The sequence below is a fragment of the Amblyomma maculatum genome, chromosome 1, assembly GCF_055883805.1.
Source record: "Amblyomma maculatum isolate TAMU_Amacu chromosome 1, ASM5588380v1, whole genome shotgun sequence".
NCBI classification, from domain to species: Eukaryota; Metazoa; Arthropoda; class Arachnida; order Ixodida; family Ixodidae; genus Amblyomma; species Amblyomma maculatum.
The window spans coordinates 506,380,008-506,398,531 of NC_139344.1; the positions used below are offsets into that span (position 1 = coordinate 506,380,008).

At 46.1% G+C, this 18,524-nt stretch overlaps 1 protein-coding gene across 4 annotated transcripts in view; it reads left to right on the plus strand.

Moving 5' to 3' along the window:
* The first annotated feature begins 2,755 nt into the window (after positions 1–2,755).
* The window catches only part of Mcad (Medium-chain acyl-CoA dehydrogenase), a 92,681-nt gene continuing 76,912 nt past the window's right edge, over positions 2,756–18,524 (plus strand). Inside the window, exons 1-5 of one of the 4 annotated variants that reach the window (XM_084575804.1) lie at positions 2,758–2,951; positions 4,227–4,323; positions 4,887–4,984; positions 14,375–14,444; positions 15,231–15,331. In XM_084575804.1, coding sequence (XP_084431930.1) covers positions 2,931–2,951; positions 4,227–4,323; positions 4,887–4,984; positions 14,375–14,444; positions 15,231–15,331 — 387 coding nt within the window. In that variant the 5' untranslated portion in view covers positions 2,758–2,930. Of the gene's footprint in view, positions 2,952–4,226; positions 4,324–4,886; positions 4,985–14,374; positions 14,445–15,230; positions 15,332–18,524 lie in introns of all 4 variants that reach the window. The other 3 variants (XM_084575817.1, XM_084575809.1, XM_084575800.1) reach the window with 3 other exon arrangements.

An 18,524-nucleotide genomic window follows, 5' to 3' on the forward strand; every position in this document is an offset into this window, starting at 1 on the left:
CCCCCCCTCCTCCTGCGAGGCTCCGGTAGCCAAAGCGCCGGCTCGAACGGGGGGGCTGAAAGGGGGGGCGGAACTGGTTACGAGGCCGACGCCGCCGCGAAACCCAGGAACGGCCGCCAAAGAGCTGCGCTCTAAAACGCATTTACTATCGCAATTCAGGCCCAGCCGCGCTTTGACGGAAGGCAGTTGAGCGAAGAAAAGAACGCGCTCGAGAGTGCCGTAGCGGAGGCAACCAGAATAATCTGGATTACCCGGAGACCGTTAAAATGAATTGACATAAAACACTAGACTGGCGTCTTTTTCGCCATAGTGTGCACAGGAATTGTATGCTATGGCCCTAGTTAACAGTGGGCATCAGTGCGAACCCTGGGCCTTCTGCGAATCTACAGTTGCTTTTGTTGTTAAGCATGCTAAATCCATCTGCCCTGACATCAGCATTGTTGAGGAGCGTGCGGTTGATATTATAGGCGAGCTATTAGAGAGTTTTAGTACTGCGTATTGAGCGCTACGTACACACAGCCCACGTACTTTGCGGAACGCTACGCCACGGTCGCGTACATGCCACAGAAAGACTTTTAGTAGGGCGGAAGCGTATACGTACGCAGGGGTCTGAAAGCTAACGCGGCAAGCGCAGTAGCCTGTGCAGTGCCATCTCGCAGCCATTCAAGAACTGAATTTTCCAGCGCAGGAACTCCTGCTTCTTTGTTTTTCCGACAGGCGAGAGATGGAACCCATGCTGCAAAGGTGCTGATTTGGTTCGTCGTTGTTACAGAGGATGAGGATATAATTAATAACTTAACCGAATCGGAGCACTACCCCCAGCAAACGTAGTAGAAAACGAAAATTAACAATACAACCCCGTGCAAATTTAAAATTCGAAGAAGCAAACCGTTTTTCTGAAAGAAACAATGTCATATGCCAAAGCAGTTTTCCGAGTTAACAGTGCGCCTATGATGTCATCATTCAGTGCAAAGTAACTATGAACCTCGGAGAATACACTGCGAAACTATACGAAGCCTCATTAGAGAGGCGGAGTATATTTAAAATGCCACGAAACGCATGCCGTAAAAGTCGATACCATGGCCCATAGGCAAAGAAAACTTACCAAAATAATTTTCCGGTTTAGGCCAGCCCCAATGAACACGGCAGATGGTTAAAAGTTAGCGAATGTTTCGAAGAAAAAGTATGACAAAATATGCTACAGCTTTTTTGGAGCCAAACAATATTTAACGCGCCTCGATGAATCTGCGTTGTAAAAACCTGCATACGCCTGAAATTTAGCTGTCTGCTCTTCCGAAAGTTTCAACGTTCCCTCTTAAAGGCGACCGCTCAAATGATACAAGCTTTTAAGCTAAAAGCAGTCATCGCTCGGCACGAAAAACGAACCGTGCACAACAGCAGACGACCAACAGTCCGTCTGATCACACGAATGTCATTCGCGGTCGCCGGCGTCGTCTACGATCGAATAGAGCGTCGGCTGCGCCGCCGTCTGCTACAATCAACCGTTCCCCTCCAAAGTTTAAAAATGCCTTTTGAATGTAGTTTTGTCTATGAGCTGCTTAATTTGAATGAAAGGTATTAAGAAAATTTAGTACATACGGCAGCTGTATACGAGAAGCTTCTGCGATTGGGAGAAGCACCCAGCGCATAGCGAGCGTGTGTGCGGCATGTGCGGCTTCACAACACATATTTTAGAGCCGTTTATAAATAGATTACCCGCGGAAGGACTCAGCATACTTTGTCACACATTTATTCAAAGCACTCGCCAACATTTAATGATAGGCAGCCTCCATTGGTACTGTACTAAACAAGAAAGATATTGCGGTAAGTTGTGTTTACATGTTTTCTAAGATCCCTACCAGCTCGTACCCCTATAAGTCACGCAGCGTTATATAGATACTCCGCCTTTGAAACGGCATTTCATATTTTCACAGTCTGTTCTTGAATGTTTGTAGTTGCTCTATACCAAAAACAAAATCATAGGTGCCCCCGTGAAGACATAAAATGGCTTTGAAATCTTTCGCTTCCACATATTCTTGAATACTGCGTTTGTCTATAGGTGTAAAGCCCATGGGAAACTTCGTACTTACTGCTTCAAGTTTCAGAGATCCTGGCGACGGAATACACCAGCTAGAAGTTGGAGCGTTCGCGCAGCGCATTCATAGACAATTTGTGCGTCGCATAAGGCAATCCGCGCCCTCTATTGCGGAGCAACAAATGAATTAGATTTTACTTCTTGCGAAACGTCAAATCGCCTGCAATGAAAAGAAAAAAAAAAAAAAACGAACACGCGCTGCGTGTTTGCTGCATATCATGCGCGGCCACATAGCCAAACGTGTCTGTCGAGATTTCTCCTACGCGAGAGCAACACGCAGACGGTTCAGCGAACGCACGCAGAGTTAGGGATTTCTGCGTACGCGAGCAACGTATACGCAGTACGCAAGAATCGTGATGCGTATGACGCATGCGCAGTAAGCAGCACGCAGGCCGCCTACGTACGCAAGGGTTCTGCGTATGCTTACGTACGCAGTGCTAAAACTCTCTATTGTTATTTTTTGTACCGGCAAATCAGCTGCGTTCACAGATATGCGTCACGTGCAATGGGCCCGCATAGCGTCGTCAGCGTTGCAGCGCACAGAAGCAGACGACACCCGTGCTCCGACACTCCGCCGTGCCGTGGTGTTGGCTCGTACCGGCCGAGCGGTGACGTAGGGTCACGTGAGAGGTGCTAGGACCGCCCACCGGCCCAGGGTTGTGTGAGCTTGTGAGGTCTATCACATGAGTGTCCACGGCTGCGGGTGTCCTTGTGCTGTGCGCGTAGCGCCAAGGTCCCGCAGTCTCGATTTCCTTGTAGCGGCTTCCTGCAGCAGCTGCGCTTGTTGACGCGGTTAAACGCGGTACACTTCGGGAGGATCGCTACACTGACGAAGATGGCTGCGCGACTTACTAAGGTGGGTCAGAGGGTCATTCCTTTTTAGCTTGCCTGTGTCGCCGCCGCAGTCGGATTGCCACAGCTAGGGCGTTAGCCACCCCCTTGAAAAGAACAAAAGAAAAGAAATTTTATGTTTAATGGCGGAAAGTGCAGATCGTGATCAATTATGCCGTTGTAAATCAGGGATGACCGCCAGTCAGATGTCTCTAGCGGGGCAAGCAAATGTAGGGAGGAAGTGATGTGCGCATTCGCTGCGACGTAATTTATGGCGCATTTAGTTGTTTACGAAGAGCTGCGACTAAGCATGCCTACTTAGACGCGCGGAAAGCGGCAGCATTTATTCACCGTGGAACTGGTTTTGTTCCTAAGCACAAAAGGTGATCGTGCTCGCAGATCGCACTTTGCACCCGACTGCTTTCACTGCCGTGTTCCAGTGTGTGTGTCTCATCGTGTCTTACATTCGACGGTCGTCCAGTAGTGGGTAGAGCACCGCGTAGACGTACGAACGATCTTGCATCTACCCGGATGCTACCTATCGCTTATCAGTATTTTTGCAACTCGTGCCTTGCGATACGGCTTGACACAAAGACCTCGTTCTCCACAAATAGGCTGACGTTTGGTCGGCGTGGGCACAGGTCGGCTGCGATCTCTTAGTATTTAATTGAATCAACCCGGAAGTGTTTGCGTGGCTACGTCGCTTAGTTTGGGTTCGGCATTGATGAAGTATTGACTCGAGTGGCTGGTGACGTAAAATATTATACTAAAGCGGGTGACCTCGAATGATGTTGGCATGATGGCACGGTCAAAGCAGAGGTGAAAAAAAGAAAAACGGCGTCGCAATTAAGCGAATCCTTTGCTTGCAGGGCACCACCAGGAGAGTTTTAAATATATTAATCCTTGAGAACACTAAAGAGAACAACTAAATCTAAATTGCAGTTGCCTCATTGGGCAAACTGTGGTATTGTTATCTGTTCATGCCTTTGTGATGTGCTTTGTTGCGCAGTTGAATGGGCAGCAGCACCATTTCCGCAAACTCTCAGAATAAAATGATAGAGGGTGTTTCAACAACGCAACTCGAATAGCATTGTTGAAAAACCTGCCTGTGGGGTGCTTTCCTCATTAGCAGATTGATGAGCACTGCTTTGTAAAACACATCCATGTGGCATCTCCAGCTCAGCCGTTCTATTCCTTTGAGGAAGGAGTGCATAGAATACTAGTTTCTCAAGGCTGCACTTGTTGACTTTGTGGTAAATTGAGAAAAGCCTTGCAGAGAGGTGATCCAGCTCCTGTGCAGGTGCTTCGCACGTTTCGGTTCATCCAGCAGTGCCGACCCCTGTCTGCCGAGGCAGCTGCCGCTACAGCCAAGGCCAACAATGTGGGATATTGCTTTGGTGAGAATATTTCCTTTGCACCATGGTGGCTGACTGCTAGACAAGCTCCAACTTAATTATTTGCATGTAAAAGCTCTCTTTTTAGGCAAAACTCAATTCCTAGTAAGTGCTCCAGCATTCTTCATTTGTTGGTGTTCTGTGCATTGTTTACCTCATTTAATTAACAGAGCAATCCCTAATCACTTGTTACTTTGGGCTTGCAGCTGTTTGGTACAGTGATGTACTGTGCACTGCTGACTGCATGATGTCGCTGTGCATTTTGCTGCTCAGGACACATGTGGCGTGCCCTTTTTTGTCTGTTCTTTGCTATTGCGCAATTGTGAAGCAATTTTGATTTCCAGTGATAAACTAATTCTTGTGCACTCTTGTTGGGCTAGAGAGTGACAAGGTTTGGGACTTATACTGGAGTTCCAGATATCAAGCAAGGTCTTCTAGAAGAGTGGTACATTGCTTTAAAGTTTGGTGCGAGTTTCAGTGTAGTGTGCGGACAGAGAATGCTCTTTGTGAGAGATGTTGCCTGTGTTGTGAAGCCTGGAAGGTGAACAGGTGTGGTGTCTGTGCAGAGCTGTCTGAGGAGCAGAAGGAGTACCAGAACCTGGCGCGCAAATTTGCCCGAGAGGAGATCCTTCCCAAGGCAGCACACTACGACCGCACTGGGGAGGTAGGCACTGCAAAGACTTGTACAGTCAGCAGTTGCACATGCAGCTGCTGGCTGTACGCGCCAGCAGCCCCAGCCACCAAAGCTTTGGAACATGTGACATTGTGCATACTTTACAGGGACATAGTTGACCAGAGGCATCAACTGGGCATGGTGTCAGAAATGGTGAAAGTTGTGTTAACAGGATGAGCTTGATATTTTGTACTGTCACATACATGGTAATATGCAAAGGTCATTAAGAAATGACTGCAGGAATGGAAGACATTCTGTTTAATGGGGGCCATAGTGCTACAGATGGAATATTGAAACTTACCATCCTTGGACAATATTGCCGACTCATCCAAGATGAGACAAAGTGCACGTGCTCCCCAAATCCCCAGCAGAGGTTCGGTACGCCCTGTGTTTATGTCCCGTTCTGTGTGAGTGTAACAGTGTTTCTGTCGCATGAATGCCTCCTGTAACATCTTGGTTTGAAACAATGTGTCAAGCGGCAGTCGAGGCTCACGGCCGTACAAATATAAATCTTGCTGCTCTTTACTGTTGGCAATTTTTGCACTCCTCACAAGAAGGGTGAATGCAATTGCATTGTTGCTACTGCATGGCTAGGTCTTTCAGTTTGTTTACATTTAAGAACAGTCAGCACATCACTGCCACTATTGGGTGCCCAAAAGGTGAAGGCTATGCTTTCTCTTGCAAGGCTGCTTCTACACTTTGTTGGCACTCAGGCAGGTCATTCCGAGGCAGACAAAACTATACCTTCCTGCTTACCTGTCTTATTAATACGCAAGAGTTGGTAGATATAAGGAATTAACTTTGTTGGGCAGTGAAAGTTCTCACTTGGTTTGCCTTGTGTCAAGTAGGATTTTTTGCTCTCTGTCATGCATTTGGGACCCGCTAGATTGTCCTTTACAGTGCAGTAGAAGAGAGCTATGGCGCGAAACATCAACAGTGGGTCCGAGAAGTTACTGACTTCAAATCAAGAAGAAATGAGCAAGGGCAGGGCATGTAGTGCGAAGAGAGGACAACCGATGGTTGCTTAGGGTAACAAACTAGATTCCAATGCAAGCCAAGCGTAGCAGGGGCGACAAAGTTAGGTGGGCGGATGAGGTTAAGGGGGTCAAGTGGATGCAGCTAGCACAGTACCGGGTTAATTGGAGGAACATGGGAGAGGCCCTGCAGTGGGTAGTCCGGCTGATGATGGTGATGAAAATGAACAGTGTCATTGAGCATACCCATGCGCGTTCTGTGTCTAAAAATTGTGGGCTTATTCCAGCAGGCAGTTTTGAGGGCCGCCATGGCAGGCAGTTGAGATGTGAGAACATCAGTTTGAGTTCTGTTTTGGGTTCATTTGTCCTGTATTCTCACCAACCAGTGTAGGCAAGGGATCTACCAAGGATATTTTTTTAGCTTCCAGCCGGGTATAGCTTCACTGATTGGCGCCCACTTTGTCTCATTTGCAGCCTGGTGCAAACTTGCTGCTTTTTCACCAGTGAGAAAGAAGCATTGCAGAACAGAAAAGGTGACCTGGGGTAAAAATATGCCTAGCACGGTTACATAAAGCAGTCTGTGACTAATAGAGCGAGATATCAACACCTTGAAAAAGCCCTTATTGTTTCTGCAGGGTGGCATCATCAGAATGAAAGCACCCACATTTGTGTGAAAATTTCAGGTTTAGGCGTATCACCTGTCTTTCATGGAGCCACCTAGGTTGACTTGATTGCTTCTTAGGCAGGAATAGAGCCTAAATAGTGGGAATTTTTTGGGCAGGTGTTTGTGGCTGGCCTGGTTGTAGTGCAGGCAGGTTGTGTTTCTTTAACACAGGGATCCAATTTCTGGCTCGATGGTTTCTCAGTAGAACAGAACAAGGACAGCACAAAGAAGAGCAAACACAGTCCTGGTTCACACATTCATATGCTCAGAGGCAATGAAAATATTCCACCACATAATTTGATTTCTCGGTAATAATGATGAGGTTTCGCAACTTGACCAAATACTGATTGTATCAGGATATCAGTCTTGTGGCTTCTCTGCAGTGCATATTGGAAGTACCCGGAAGTGACAGCTGCCCTTACTAAATTTCGTAGTACAGTCGTTGGCCGTTTTTTCAAACTCGGTGAGACCCTGGAAATGATCCAAAAAATCTTGAAAAAAAACAATCACTTTTCTGCAGAGTGTCAGCTTTACAAATCACAAACGCTCCCCATGTTTCATTTATGTGTCGGTAATAGTTATAGCATAGTGCCAACGGCTACTGTGATCAGCTCTTGCGCATGCGCGATTGAAACAGGTGCGCTGGCTGGTACCAACACAGCAAGTGCGTGCACTAAGCATGCAACTCGCACAAGGTGCAGAAGGCGGATCGTGCGGAGCTGTAACCACTATAGCGGCCAGTGATGCTGTCATCATGTCGGACGTGACGCAGCTGCAGGTGATGCTCAGGCCGCAAACACAAAGCAATAACATTCAGCCCTCTGCTGACGGTGCTCATGCTCCATTTTTCCGTCCGATTGTGTGCTGCAAGGCCGAGCATTGCCTCTAATGGCAACGATGCAGCCAAGCTAGTCCGAATGACCCGCTTCACCTCAGCTTTCATGACGTTTGTGACAAAGCGTCAACTCGCGTCTATTTCATGCCGAAAATAAAAAAGCCTTTGGCCATATAACGATCTCCACAGTGTTGCTGGTGCCATTTGGTCCGAAAAATCCAACTTTTAGACACCATAGGGTCCAGAATATTGGTCGTGAAAATGTACACGTTCCTATGGGGGGGGGGGGGTCCTGAATGCAGTCCGAAATATAAAATCTGTTGGCTACTGTAAATGGCAAGGAATATGCTGGTAATGCGAGCACTTTATAGAAAGTGAGGGTCGATAAACACCTTTCTTGTCACGTTTTTCGAAACCCTGCTCGTTTTTGATTTTGCATTTTCTGATATAATTGTTGTGTTCCTTGGCATGCTTTTTTAAATTATATGAACGAGGCTCTAGCACACTTACAATCACAGTAGAAATGAGAAAAATGGATGAATAAAGACAAATAAAATGCAAACAAAGTTGGCAGTTTGAGCTCTGAGCATGTGTTCACTGAGCATGCCTCTTCCTGCCCTCTCATGACAGCAGCAAATGATAGACTCACTTTTGCATGCTTTCTTGATTCATGCACATCATTTAATTACTTCAAGGTATATATGCTGATCCTGCTGCTGTTTTGCACCAGCCAGATGCCACCCAAGTAAGTGGGAGCATCAGAAAGAGTAGAGCATCCCTGGTGACGTCCTCCCACAAATTCTTCTGTGAGGATATATAGTGCTGTATTGCGCTTCTGTGTCTCGCATCGTTTTCTACGTCTGCTTTTCATAACGATGTTTGAACATGTCAGTCACCAACTGGAAACCCTTTTGATGTTTAATTCGTGTGTGCTGATGCAGGAGTTAGAATTTGTCATGTTAGCTATCTTAGCAAATTCATTTTTAAAGAAATTGTATATATCTAATATTGGCTGCATCTAGTTGAACTTCATTATAAAAGTCATATTTGGTAAGAAAATTTGTTTGCACCCAAAATTTCTGCGAACAAGTCTATTAATAAACCTGAGCGAAAGGCACTCTAACATGGACAATGCAAAGGTGTAAAAGTTCACAGTTTTCGATAAAGCTTGGTATGAACATGAAATCTCCTCTTTCGTTCTGTGCTGGCGAGTACAATCGCAAGTAGGGATGTTGCTCCTGTGCACAAACAGCTTTATTTCAAGAATGCCAGCAGCTCTCTATCTGGTTTGCTCTGTTGATCAGTTTGGGTGCTAGGCCACCACACCCAAGTTGCCTGCAGCAGTGATCAGAGTTGTTGCCAGAAAATTCTCAGGTGGGCATTTGAAAACCAAAGGGTGTTATAAAGCAAATGATGACATCTTGAAAGAGGAAACTTTCACTGGTAGTGGAGAAGTGCAAAAGCCTGCACATGGTGCATCGTGCGCCCCTTGTTGAACGCATTCACTGGCATTCTGTAATTAGTTTGCAGAATCAGTTATTCATGGTCAAGGAGAATTACGATGTGCATTTCACCATCCTGGACATGGCGCAGTTGGTTAAAGGGCTTGGCTGGAGATCCGAGGGATGAAGGTTCGATTCCCGGTTGAGACAGGATTTTTATTTTTCTGATTATACACCAGGATGATACACAAGTGGAATCCTGCGGAATCTCTCCAGGAAGTGGGACAGATGCTTACACATGGACACACTGGCGAGTCATAAGCCATTAAAGGCTTTCGCCTGAAAAAAGACAGCTTTTCTTTTTGGGCCCATCTTCAGCACAACTCCAAATCATTTGCTGGCTTCGCTAGTGCTTGTGCAAGGCTTCAGCTGCGTTCAGACTATGTATGCAGCATACGGATCATTCGTAAGCGCAAAAGACGTAATGTGTCTGTTCAGACTGCTGTCGCATTGAGCGTAAGATGCGTAACGTCCGCACCTAGCGTGGGCGTAAATGTCGGAGGACCCGCAACTTTTACGACTAGCACAGATACGTCTGTTACTGCGGGACCAATGCACACAGCTGTTTCGGTTTTCTCTTTCCAGTCACGGGGCTTCCGGTCCTCCCAGATTTCTTGCGCAAACCAGCTAGCAGGCGGCATCATTCAACACTCCTACTCTGCAGTGTCTCGGCTTTCCGGTGTTATTGGTGTTGTGTCGGTGATTGTGTCTGCCTGCAGCTTGATCATGTGCAATGCAGAATCTTCTTCGCTGTGGAATTATCAGCCTCTCATTAAAAAAACAAATTTGACAGAGGTCGGTTCTCTACTACCAGTGGCTGAAATTGCATCGAGACAAGTGCAAAACGATGCCTGGTTGCAAATTGCTTGCGCGCTGAGTCAAAGCATTAAATGCTTTTTCAGTCTCTTTTTTTTTTCATGTGCAAACAAGCTCTGATCAATTAAATGCTTCCTCTATAGCTTAGAAAAGCGAGGTTATGGTGGCGGGGATGCCTGCTTTGTCCCAGTGCATTCTCGCAGCCCATCAGCTCCGTTGACAAGTGAGGGAACAGTTGGCCTGCAGCGAAAGGCCGATGCGGGGCGACGGTGCGATCGGGCCGCAGAACGGAGCTGGCGCCGACCCATCGATGTTTGAAAGAAGGTCACCGTAAAAGAGAAAAAGAAAACAGCGTCTTCCGAGGGGGGACGAGGCTCTGCGGATGTTTCCATGTCTGTCGCGCGCCCTGGCTCATTGTTTGGAGTCAGTAGTACAACCTTTGAGTCACCATACCGGCCTGTCTCCAAGATTGCTCTGGGGCACTGGTAAACTGGATATCGCAATCACGGATGCTGGCGGACCGCACGCCGGAACTACGTGCGACCGGGGGTTGTTAAAAAAAACTGCCTTGCTCCTTTTATTGTGTGTTGCGGGGCGGCGCGGCATCTGACATTTGCCAAAAAAGTAAGAGTATTGGGGAAGCGTGAGGGCGGGAGCTGGCGTGCAAGACCACAATCGGACCATGCTGACAGGCATGCGCTATCGAAGAAGATTTGACAAACCCAAATTCTTTTATTATTCGTCCGTCTACATAAGTTCAGCGCACAGACTATGATAAGCTCATTTTGAGCTTGAAGAGCCCCGACCTCCGCTATCAGCCGCTTGCTAACCGGCGCCATGTTGAGAGTGGTGATTGGCCGGTCGTAAAGAACGTATCTTACCGAACGGCCCAGTGTGAACATGTGCAGTCGCAAGCTACGTAAACGGGAGTTCCAGCAGCTATGCGCACTTTGATAAATACGACACGACGGATGCAACTGTAGTCTGAACGCAGCTTTAGACTGGCCTTGTTGTAATGAAGGATGTCAAAAATGGAGTGCTTCAACAGCGTCAGTGCACTTGACAAGTAGGCACTCTGGTAGTGGTAATATCTCAGAGAAGTGGAAAATGCAGCTTTTCAGAAACAGACACAGGGTGTTTACCAACTGGGAAAAACATGAAAAGCGGGAACTCAGGGAATTTGGATAACCTGGGAAAACTCGAGGAATTTGTGCTTATATCAGGGAAAATTAGTTGCAGTTCTATTTAAAGGGAAGCAAACTTGCGATAAAAATGGGCTGAAATTGCACAGGTTGTACAATGTGGTGTTGCACTCTCAAGTATACCATCTCAGTAAGGCTGCAAAAAGCGGTGCCATTGGCGCTTCGAATCTCAATGTGTGTTGAAAGCGGACATTTCCCCGGTGCTCTGAGCGCATGCTGCCTACGGATCCCACATGTGCTATTTGTCAGTCACTGGCGTCCCCTTGTTTCTCCCAGTAGACAGCTCCAACAAGGCGGCAGAAAACATTGCGAGAATTTGCGACGCTTCCATATAGTTCACTATAGCTTGAGATTTCCATTGGGAGCAATGCAAGTCCCAAATCTTCTTGGTGGAGGCGTTCATTTCTGCCACCGAGGGTGCATGCACGCGATACAGGCACCACAGCTTTGGGAGCTTTATCATGAAATTAAAGAAAATCACTTTTCTGTAAAAAAAAACAACTTTACAGATGAGAAACTTCGTTGCTGCCCATATTTTGTCTATATGTCGATAAGAGGGAGTTATAGATTAGCGCGATCGTCTACTGTGATCACCTAACACATGCCGGCCATGCGCACATGCTAGCATGATCTGATATGGCGGGTGCAGCCGCCAGTGTACGTGCGCTGATTGGTGTCGACGCTGAAGGCGTGCACGCCACTGGAGAGCATGCGCACTCAAGGCTATCACTGCAGATTTTGCCAAAAGTACTAAGGTGTAATCACTATAACCCTCCAGTTAGAATATCTCGGCCAGTCATACTTTCGTCATGTCTATGCTACTTCACAGCTTCAGGTCATGCTCATACACGTGCTGCGCGAAGCGATAACATTCAGTTTTCATGGTTAACGACGGGTGGCGAATACCGCGAGATGAAACTCGCAAGAAAACAGCGAGAGCCTCCCCCCGCACCCCTGTTTTTCGAGCGGTCGTAGTGAGCCGTGGCAGACAGTGCTCATGTTCCATTTTCAGTCCGATTGTGGACTATCGCAGGCAACCGTAATGACACCGACGAGCGTTTCCTTATTGCCACTACCTCAACAATGAAGAGAGCCCGTCCAAATGACTGCTTTGTCTAGCTTTCATAACTGCGCAGAACCGGTTGCTTGCGACAGCGATGCCCACTCGCATTTATGCCATGCTGCAAAAACGAGACTTTGGTCAAAAAATGATCGCCACATTATTGCTTCCACCAAATTTGATCTGAAAATTCCAACTTTTCAGCACCATAAAGTCCGAAGTATTGCAAGTGCGAATTATTGGTGTAAAAAAAATTGGTCGGCTAGTGTAGTTGAAAATGTTCGATTTGATTTGCAGTTGGTTATAGCATTTTTTCTGAGGCAGTCGATTTGTTATGATTTAATAATGTCTGCCTTCTGTTTTGCTTTTAAATAAACTAAATGTGACTGCTTCAAAACAAATTATATTGTTGTTTTATTTTTTAACTTGTTTACTGTAGAGTGATAGCATCAGGTGGTATTGTGTCAGCCCGTTTTAGTATAAAACAAAGTACTGTGTCATTCGGGGAATTTTACAAATGCACTTAGGGAAAACCTGGAAAACTCGGGGATTTTGGAAGCATCAACTTGATAGACACCCTGAGACAATAATGAAAGGAAGTAAAGAAGAAAGCGGTGGCCACATTGCGAACACGGTAAAATCTCGCTCATTCAGCCCTCAAGGGACCAGGAAAGATGTTCCAATTATTGAATGAAAAATCTTTACAAGAATTTTATTTGATGAACGCCTTGACTGTCTATGCATTTTACATGAAAGCAAAGCAACAATGATGATTTTTCTCAGATTACTCGAGTGCGCAACCTGTCAGGGTAGACTGCTGATGCACACATAACAGATGTTTCTTTGAACTCGTGAATGGTGTTTTAACAGGTGTCTGGATTACGGCATGCATTGCTTTTGCTTGACAAGTTTTTTTCAATCTCTTTAGTGGTCTGCTGCAGGGATTGTACGAAGGATTCTTGTTTTTTGGGAGGCGTCTGTTCAAACAGTGGCTTGTTTGACAAATATATCCCTGGTAACAGGGGTGTGCTACATTTTTACTGCAATCAACATTTCTGCTACTGTGTTTATTGAAGTGTGTGGCATTAACAATGGGTCTGTGAGCCCAACTTATGGCATCAATGAAACAGGACCATGCGTCTGCCACATACGTTTTTAAACACGATGCTGACTGTTGTCTGCAATGGTTCATTAGTCGTTTGAGCGTAACCTTGTGAAACAAGTGCAAATGTAGAGCATATCGGACTACTCGAACACACTGTGCAGAAATAGCCATGTATTTTTGTCGATTGACGTTGCCTACTTATTTTCCTGAAAGGCCAGCTGTTAGGGAACAGCCACCTTTATGGGTAAATGGGAAAAATGTTTGGGAACTTTTCTCCCAATATCCTCAGCATATTGAAGGGTTTTAAATATACATGGGCATTGTGTTCTTGGATGTACTCGGCTTTTCTTCAGGGAGGGGAGAAACTAAAACTTTTGTTTGGTTGTGGGTGATAACCCTCCCTTGTGCAACGAGCTGCTGGTGGTAGCAGTGCCACCGCGTTTTGCCTGATTCACACCACATTTATAACAGTGCCCTGCAGTCTCTTTTTATGCTTCAGCTGTGTGTTGATACTACTGTATGATTGAGATTTGATGGCATCAGGCTTTACCGGAACACAGCCTGGTATGCAATATCTAAGATGCGTTCTGATTCCTGCCAAGATGAACGTTTTTCTCTCCTGCTAGGCATTTGCTCAACAAGGTTGCCACAATAAAGCTACTATTGTAGCCAATGCTTTTCAACGCATGATTGGGCTGGTTGGTTCATGTTGAAAGGAACGAAGAAACAGCGCAAACAGACGGGACGAATGGGAGTGCTGTTTCTTCGTTCCTTTCACCAATTTAATATTCATAGCTGACATTTATTGCCATGCTACTGGAGGCAGCGCATGCTTATCTTGCTTGCACCGTAGTCTTTTTTAGGCACTCCATTTCACCACCATCAGGTTGTGGAGAAATTGGAAGGCTGCTTGCATGAGATTTCATTCAACATCAGGAAGCCTGCAATTTGCTCTTGATGAGAGAGAAAAAATAGTGTTCCTGCACTGTGATTACAACAGCAGTGGTGAATAAGGGCTTCTGGGTAGTAAATTTGCCAAAAGGAACCTGGCAGCGTGCTAGTGGAGCCGCCCTTCCATATGTGGCCCCAGCATGCAAAGAGAAGCAAAAGCAGTGTGTGGTCTGGCATACACGGCAGATGGCTGTTTTCTCTTGATGCCTTCAGTGCACCACTTGTTTCGCTGAGGGTTTGGAAGAGTGTCTCATGAAATGTGCTTGTTGCAGTTTCCCTGGGATATCGTCAAGAAGGCCTTTGAAGTTGGTCTCATGAACCTCTCCATTCCTGCAAAATATGGTCAGTGCACTTTCCTACCCTGATTGTGTTCCATGTGTAAACCCTGCTGGGTTGTGTGCTGAATATCATTAGAGAGGATACCATCTAAGCAGCACCAACAAGTATAGCAGAAATGGCAGTATTTGGCCAGTAACGAAAAACAGAGCTATGAAAAGGAGCAAAGCAGTTGGGGAGGATATCGTGCTAGGAAAACTGGCCGCCCTTGGACCTCATGACCTCGACAGTGCCAAAATCTTGGAAGAACGCTAACATTACCTTAATCCATAAGAAAGAGGGCATCAAACACTTGAAAAATAGGACCAGCTTACTTTCTGTTATGTAAAGGGTATTTATTTACAAAGGCGCAGAGTGGGTCTGAGAAATAACTCGAGCTAATGACATTCTAGTGGAAACGAAGAAGGAGAAATGGGCAGGACATGTGCGACAAGAGGACAACCGATGGTTGCTTAGGATAAGAAACTGAATTCCATGGGAAGGCGAGCATAGTAGGGTGTGGCAGGAAGTTAGGTGGCCGGATGAGGTTACGGGTCAAGTGGATGGCTCAGACCCATTTGGGCAAAAGCAGCGAGACCTTGGTGCACATAGAGGGGTGTGGCCAACAGCTTAGGCAACTTTTTGCTGCAGTGTGGCTTGTTGCAGTGTAACTCATAAGTGACACATTAGTGTCTGCTAGCCCTTGGAGGCAAATTCATTGTCAGCATGCTTACTGTATGTACAGAGGTAGAGCTTACTCTGACCTTGGGCTGTGCCAGCTGGAATTTGATGATACTTGTCTCTCACCACCAGGTGGCAGCAGTCTAAGCCTCGTCAGCCATTGTTTGGTGACTGAAGAGATCGCATATGCCTGCTCGGGCATCAAAACCATTCTTGAAGGAACGGGCCTCGGGGTAATGGACTCTTTGTTACCATGAAAATGCCTGGTCCAGTTGCAAAACGCCCATGAAGGCACTGCGCTAGTGGGACAGCATTCTGTAAAAGCCTTCTTTGTCATGCAGCGCTCTTTTTAAAGTGAAGATGTTGAGCGTTCAGATGGGACCCATTTACTCCCAATGTCAAGACAGAGCACGGGCAAGTGTCAAATGTGAAAATGCAGCCAAGAATGGAGTTTTGCAACTGCGATGAGAAGAACTGTGCAGCAATGGTCCGTAATTCCCCCTCTTGTATTCCCTTCTTTGAGAGAAAGTGCAGCTTGCAGGGTTGTTGAGGGAAACTAGCACTGAAGGTTGCTTTTGACAAGGAAGTAATGAGAAAGGCAAATTAGAGGTGTGCACAGGCCAAAGTTTTCTCCCGGTCCTTATGCCACAGACACGAGCCCAACACTTTAAGGGTCTGAGCTCAGCCTGGCCCTATGCTCAGACTTAAGGCCTGGCCCAGCCCTACCTGCTATAATAGCAGTTCAAGTGACGATGCAGAAATAATTGCAGGATGATTAGTTTATTCAAAATGTTGAAATGTTTAGTTGTCAAGTTTATGATGACAAATCTGTAGTATATATAGAGGCACAGTGCATGCACACAATTATCCTTCCGAGTTATTGTGCAAAAACAAGTTATGCATTGATGAAGGCTTTACGGCACTCCTGGATCATGAATCTGGCAGTGCTAAAATTTCTTTTGATGCTCAAACTTGCGACTGGAATGACTAATATGTTGTTAGCAAGAATAGTAAGTTTTGGGTGCATGGCTTCCTCAAAAGTGCGCTGGTTCAAATTCTGGGGTTGACTGTGTGGCCACAGTGAGCCTGTATCGCTCACTGTGTACCTTTCTCGGCAAAGAAACAAGAGGAAGCTCAGCAGATGCTTTGAGGTCTTGTATCCACTGAGGCTAGCAAGCCACAACAAGACTCGTGGCACGAATATCGAAACGGTAGATACTTGGACATCTGTGTTGATGTAATTGTAGCGGCAGACAGCCCACAAGCAGCCCTGGTTGTTGACGGGTTTGTTCACGGTGAGGGATATCGGGCACTGTAACGTGGGGAAGAAGCAGGAAAAACATGCCTAGCATACCATTTCCCAGTTTTGCAAAACTAGCCATGTGTACATGGTGTGCCCCACTCAAGAAAAGTATGGCTTCCAAACAGGCAAATGAATAAATCAACCATATGCTTGGAAGCAAATTTGAAGGATTGATTAATAATGTTACTCTGCAGTGATGCTTTTCATTGAATGAAAGCCTGGCACCATTGTAGCTGCCTTGGCAGGATTGTGTGCGGGATGCAACAGATGTTTGGTTGGTAGCAATTTCTTGAAAACATCCTTGTCTATATTTGCACTATGTTTTAAAGAAATTGCATCTTTGTGCCTTAGCAAAAGGTTACTTACCTGTGGTGCTAGCAAGTCAAAGCATCAGAATAAAACCGAATGCCCTGTCAGCTCCATGAAACAGTTCCCCACTTTGTGGTGTGGGCCAGAGGTTTGCTGCCTCGACAAGTTGTGGAAACATTGGCTCGACCTGCGAACTGAGGCTTCCCCTCTCTTTACCCTTGTTCAGTGCCCTTTAAAGCCTTTTTCTCTCATCCTATCTCTGGAGGGAGCCTGCTTGACTGTTGGTGGTGGTTGATCAGCATTGCTATGGCACACATGGATATGTGCAGTGGGTTCAGTTGGAGGTCTAGGCCTGGAGAAAAAGTTTTAAAGGGTGCCACCACTGCTCTTGTGATGGGCATAGTTTTACCTTAGTGCAGTGTTGAAAATGGGCTGTTAGAGGTGAACAAAGTCTATCAATTTCAGCCCAGTGGACTGGATAAGATTGCTAATCGGTACAGTGTACAGGAAGTTAGTTTACGGAGCACTATTTGAGGGAAAGTGACAGGGAAACCAGGCTTCAAGGGGTGATTGCTGTGTCGCTCACAGGAAAGAGTATAGGTTGAATGTGCCTCGGGTGTGGTGCCTATGTCATGGAGAAATAGTTTTGCTGGCCAGTGAGGTTGATGTGCTAATCAAGAATTTTGCTCTAATTGTCAGCAGATTATCATCACATTGCATGCAAGTGTGAAGAAAAACCCAAGTGCAGGCATGTTATGGGGGATTCAGGAGACCAGACTCATTACATTTCACAGGAGGGGATAAGTGGAAAGTCTGTCCAGATCATAAGCAGGCTGTGAAATCAACCTAATCAAAAACAGAAAATGGGGCACTAAAGTGTGACAGTGACAGATGCCAAGAGACGAGTTGGGAAGACATTTCATTCCCAGAGGCAGATAGTGAAATCATTCAATACTGAAAATAGGGCACAAAGAGATGGTGGCAACACATGTGCATTCATGGTGGAGCATGTCTGGACACTGTCAATAGCTATACAACTTTCACCGGACCGATATCTTTAGTTAGTACTTGTCGAGTTCTTTAATGCCCGCTCCACAACAACTCAACTTAGTGAAAAGGCGTCTGAAGCGGTGGTGTTTGGCAGTAATTAGCTGAGCATGGATTTCCTTGCTTGTGTTATTAGCTGGCCATGTTGTACAGAATGACTGAAAGCTCTTTAATTCAAACTTCAATAATTCAAACTACCTACTCGGTCCAGGAAAGCTCCATAGAGGTCTATGTACAAAAATTGCTGACAATTACGTTACTTCCTAATGTGAAATTTGAGCACAACTCATTATGTATGCACAATTACAGACAACTTTTTTTTAGAAGAGGGCAAATACATGCTTAAGAATCGAGTAAAACAGCACTAGGTGAGACGAAACACGTGAACGACAGACACATGCGTGAATGACAGACGACAGCGCATGTGTCTGTCGTTCACGTGTTTTGTCTCCCCTAGCACTGTTTTACTCGATTCTTAAACTTTTTTAAATTTTTCGTACGTATTTCTTCAAGAAACACTCCACTAACAGTTCTTGACTGATGAAGGAAGCCTTGTGGTGGGAGAAATGAAGAGAGCAATTAACAAGGTTGCGGGAGGCAGCGCGTGGGCCCATAGAAGAGATACCAGTGACTGACTAGTGAGTCAAGTCAATGTGGCTGTGCGTTTCGGCTAGGGATGCACGCACTATGATCCGCTGATGCCGAGCCGGCACTTAGGCAACCAGAGAACACTGTCGCTGCCACGCAGGAAGAGGAAGGGGTACACG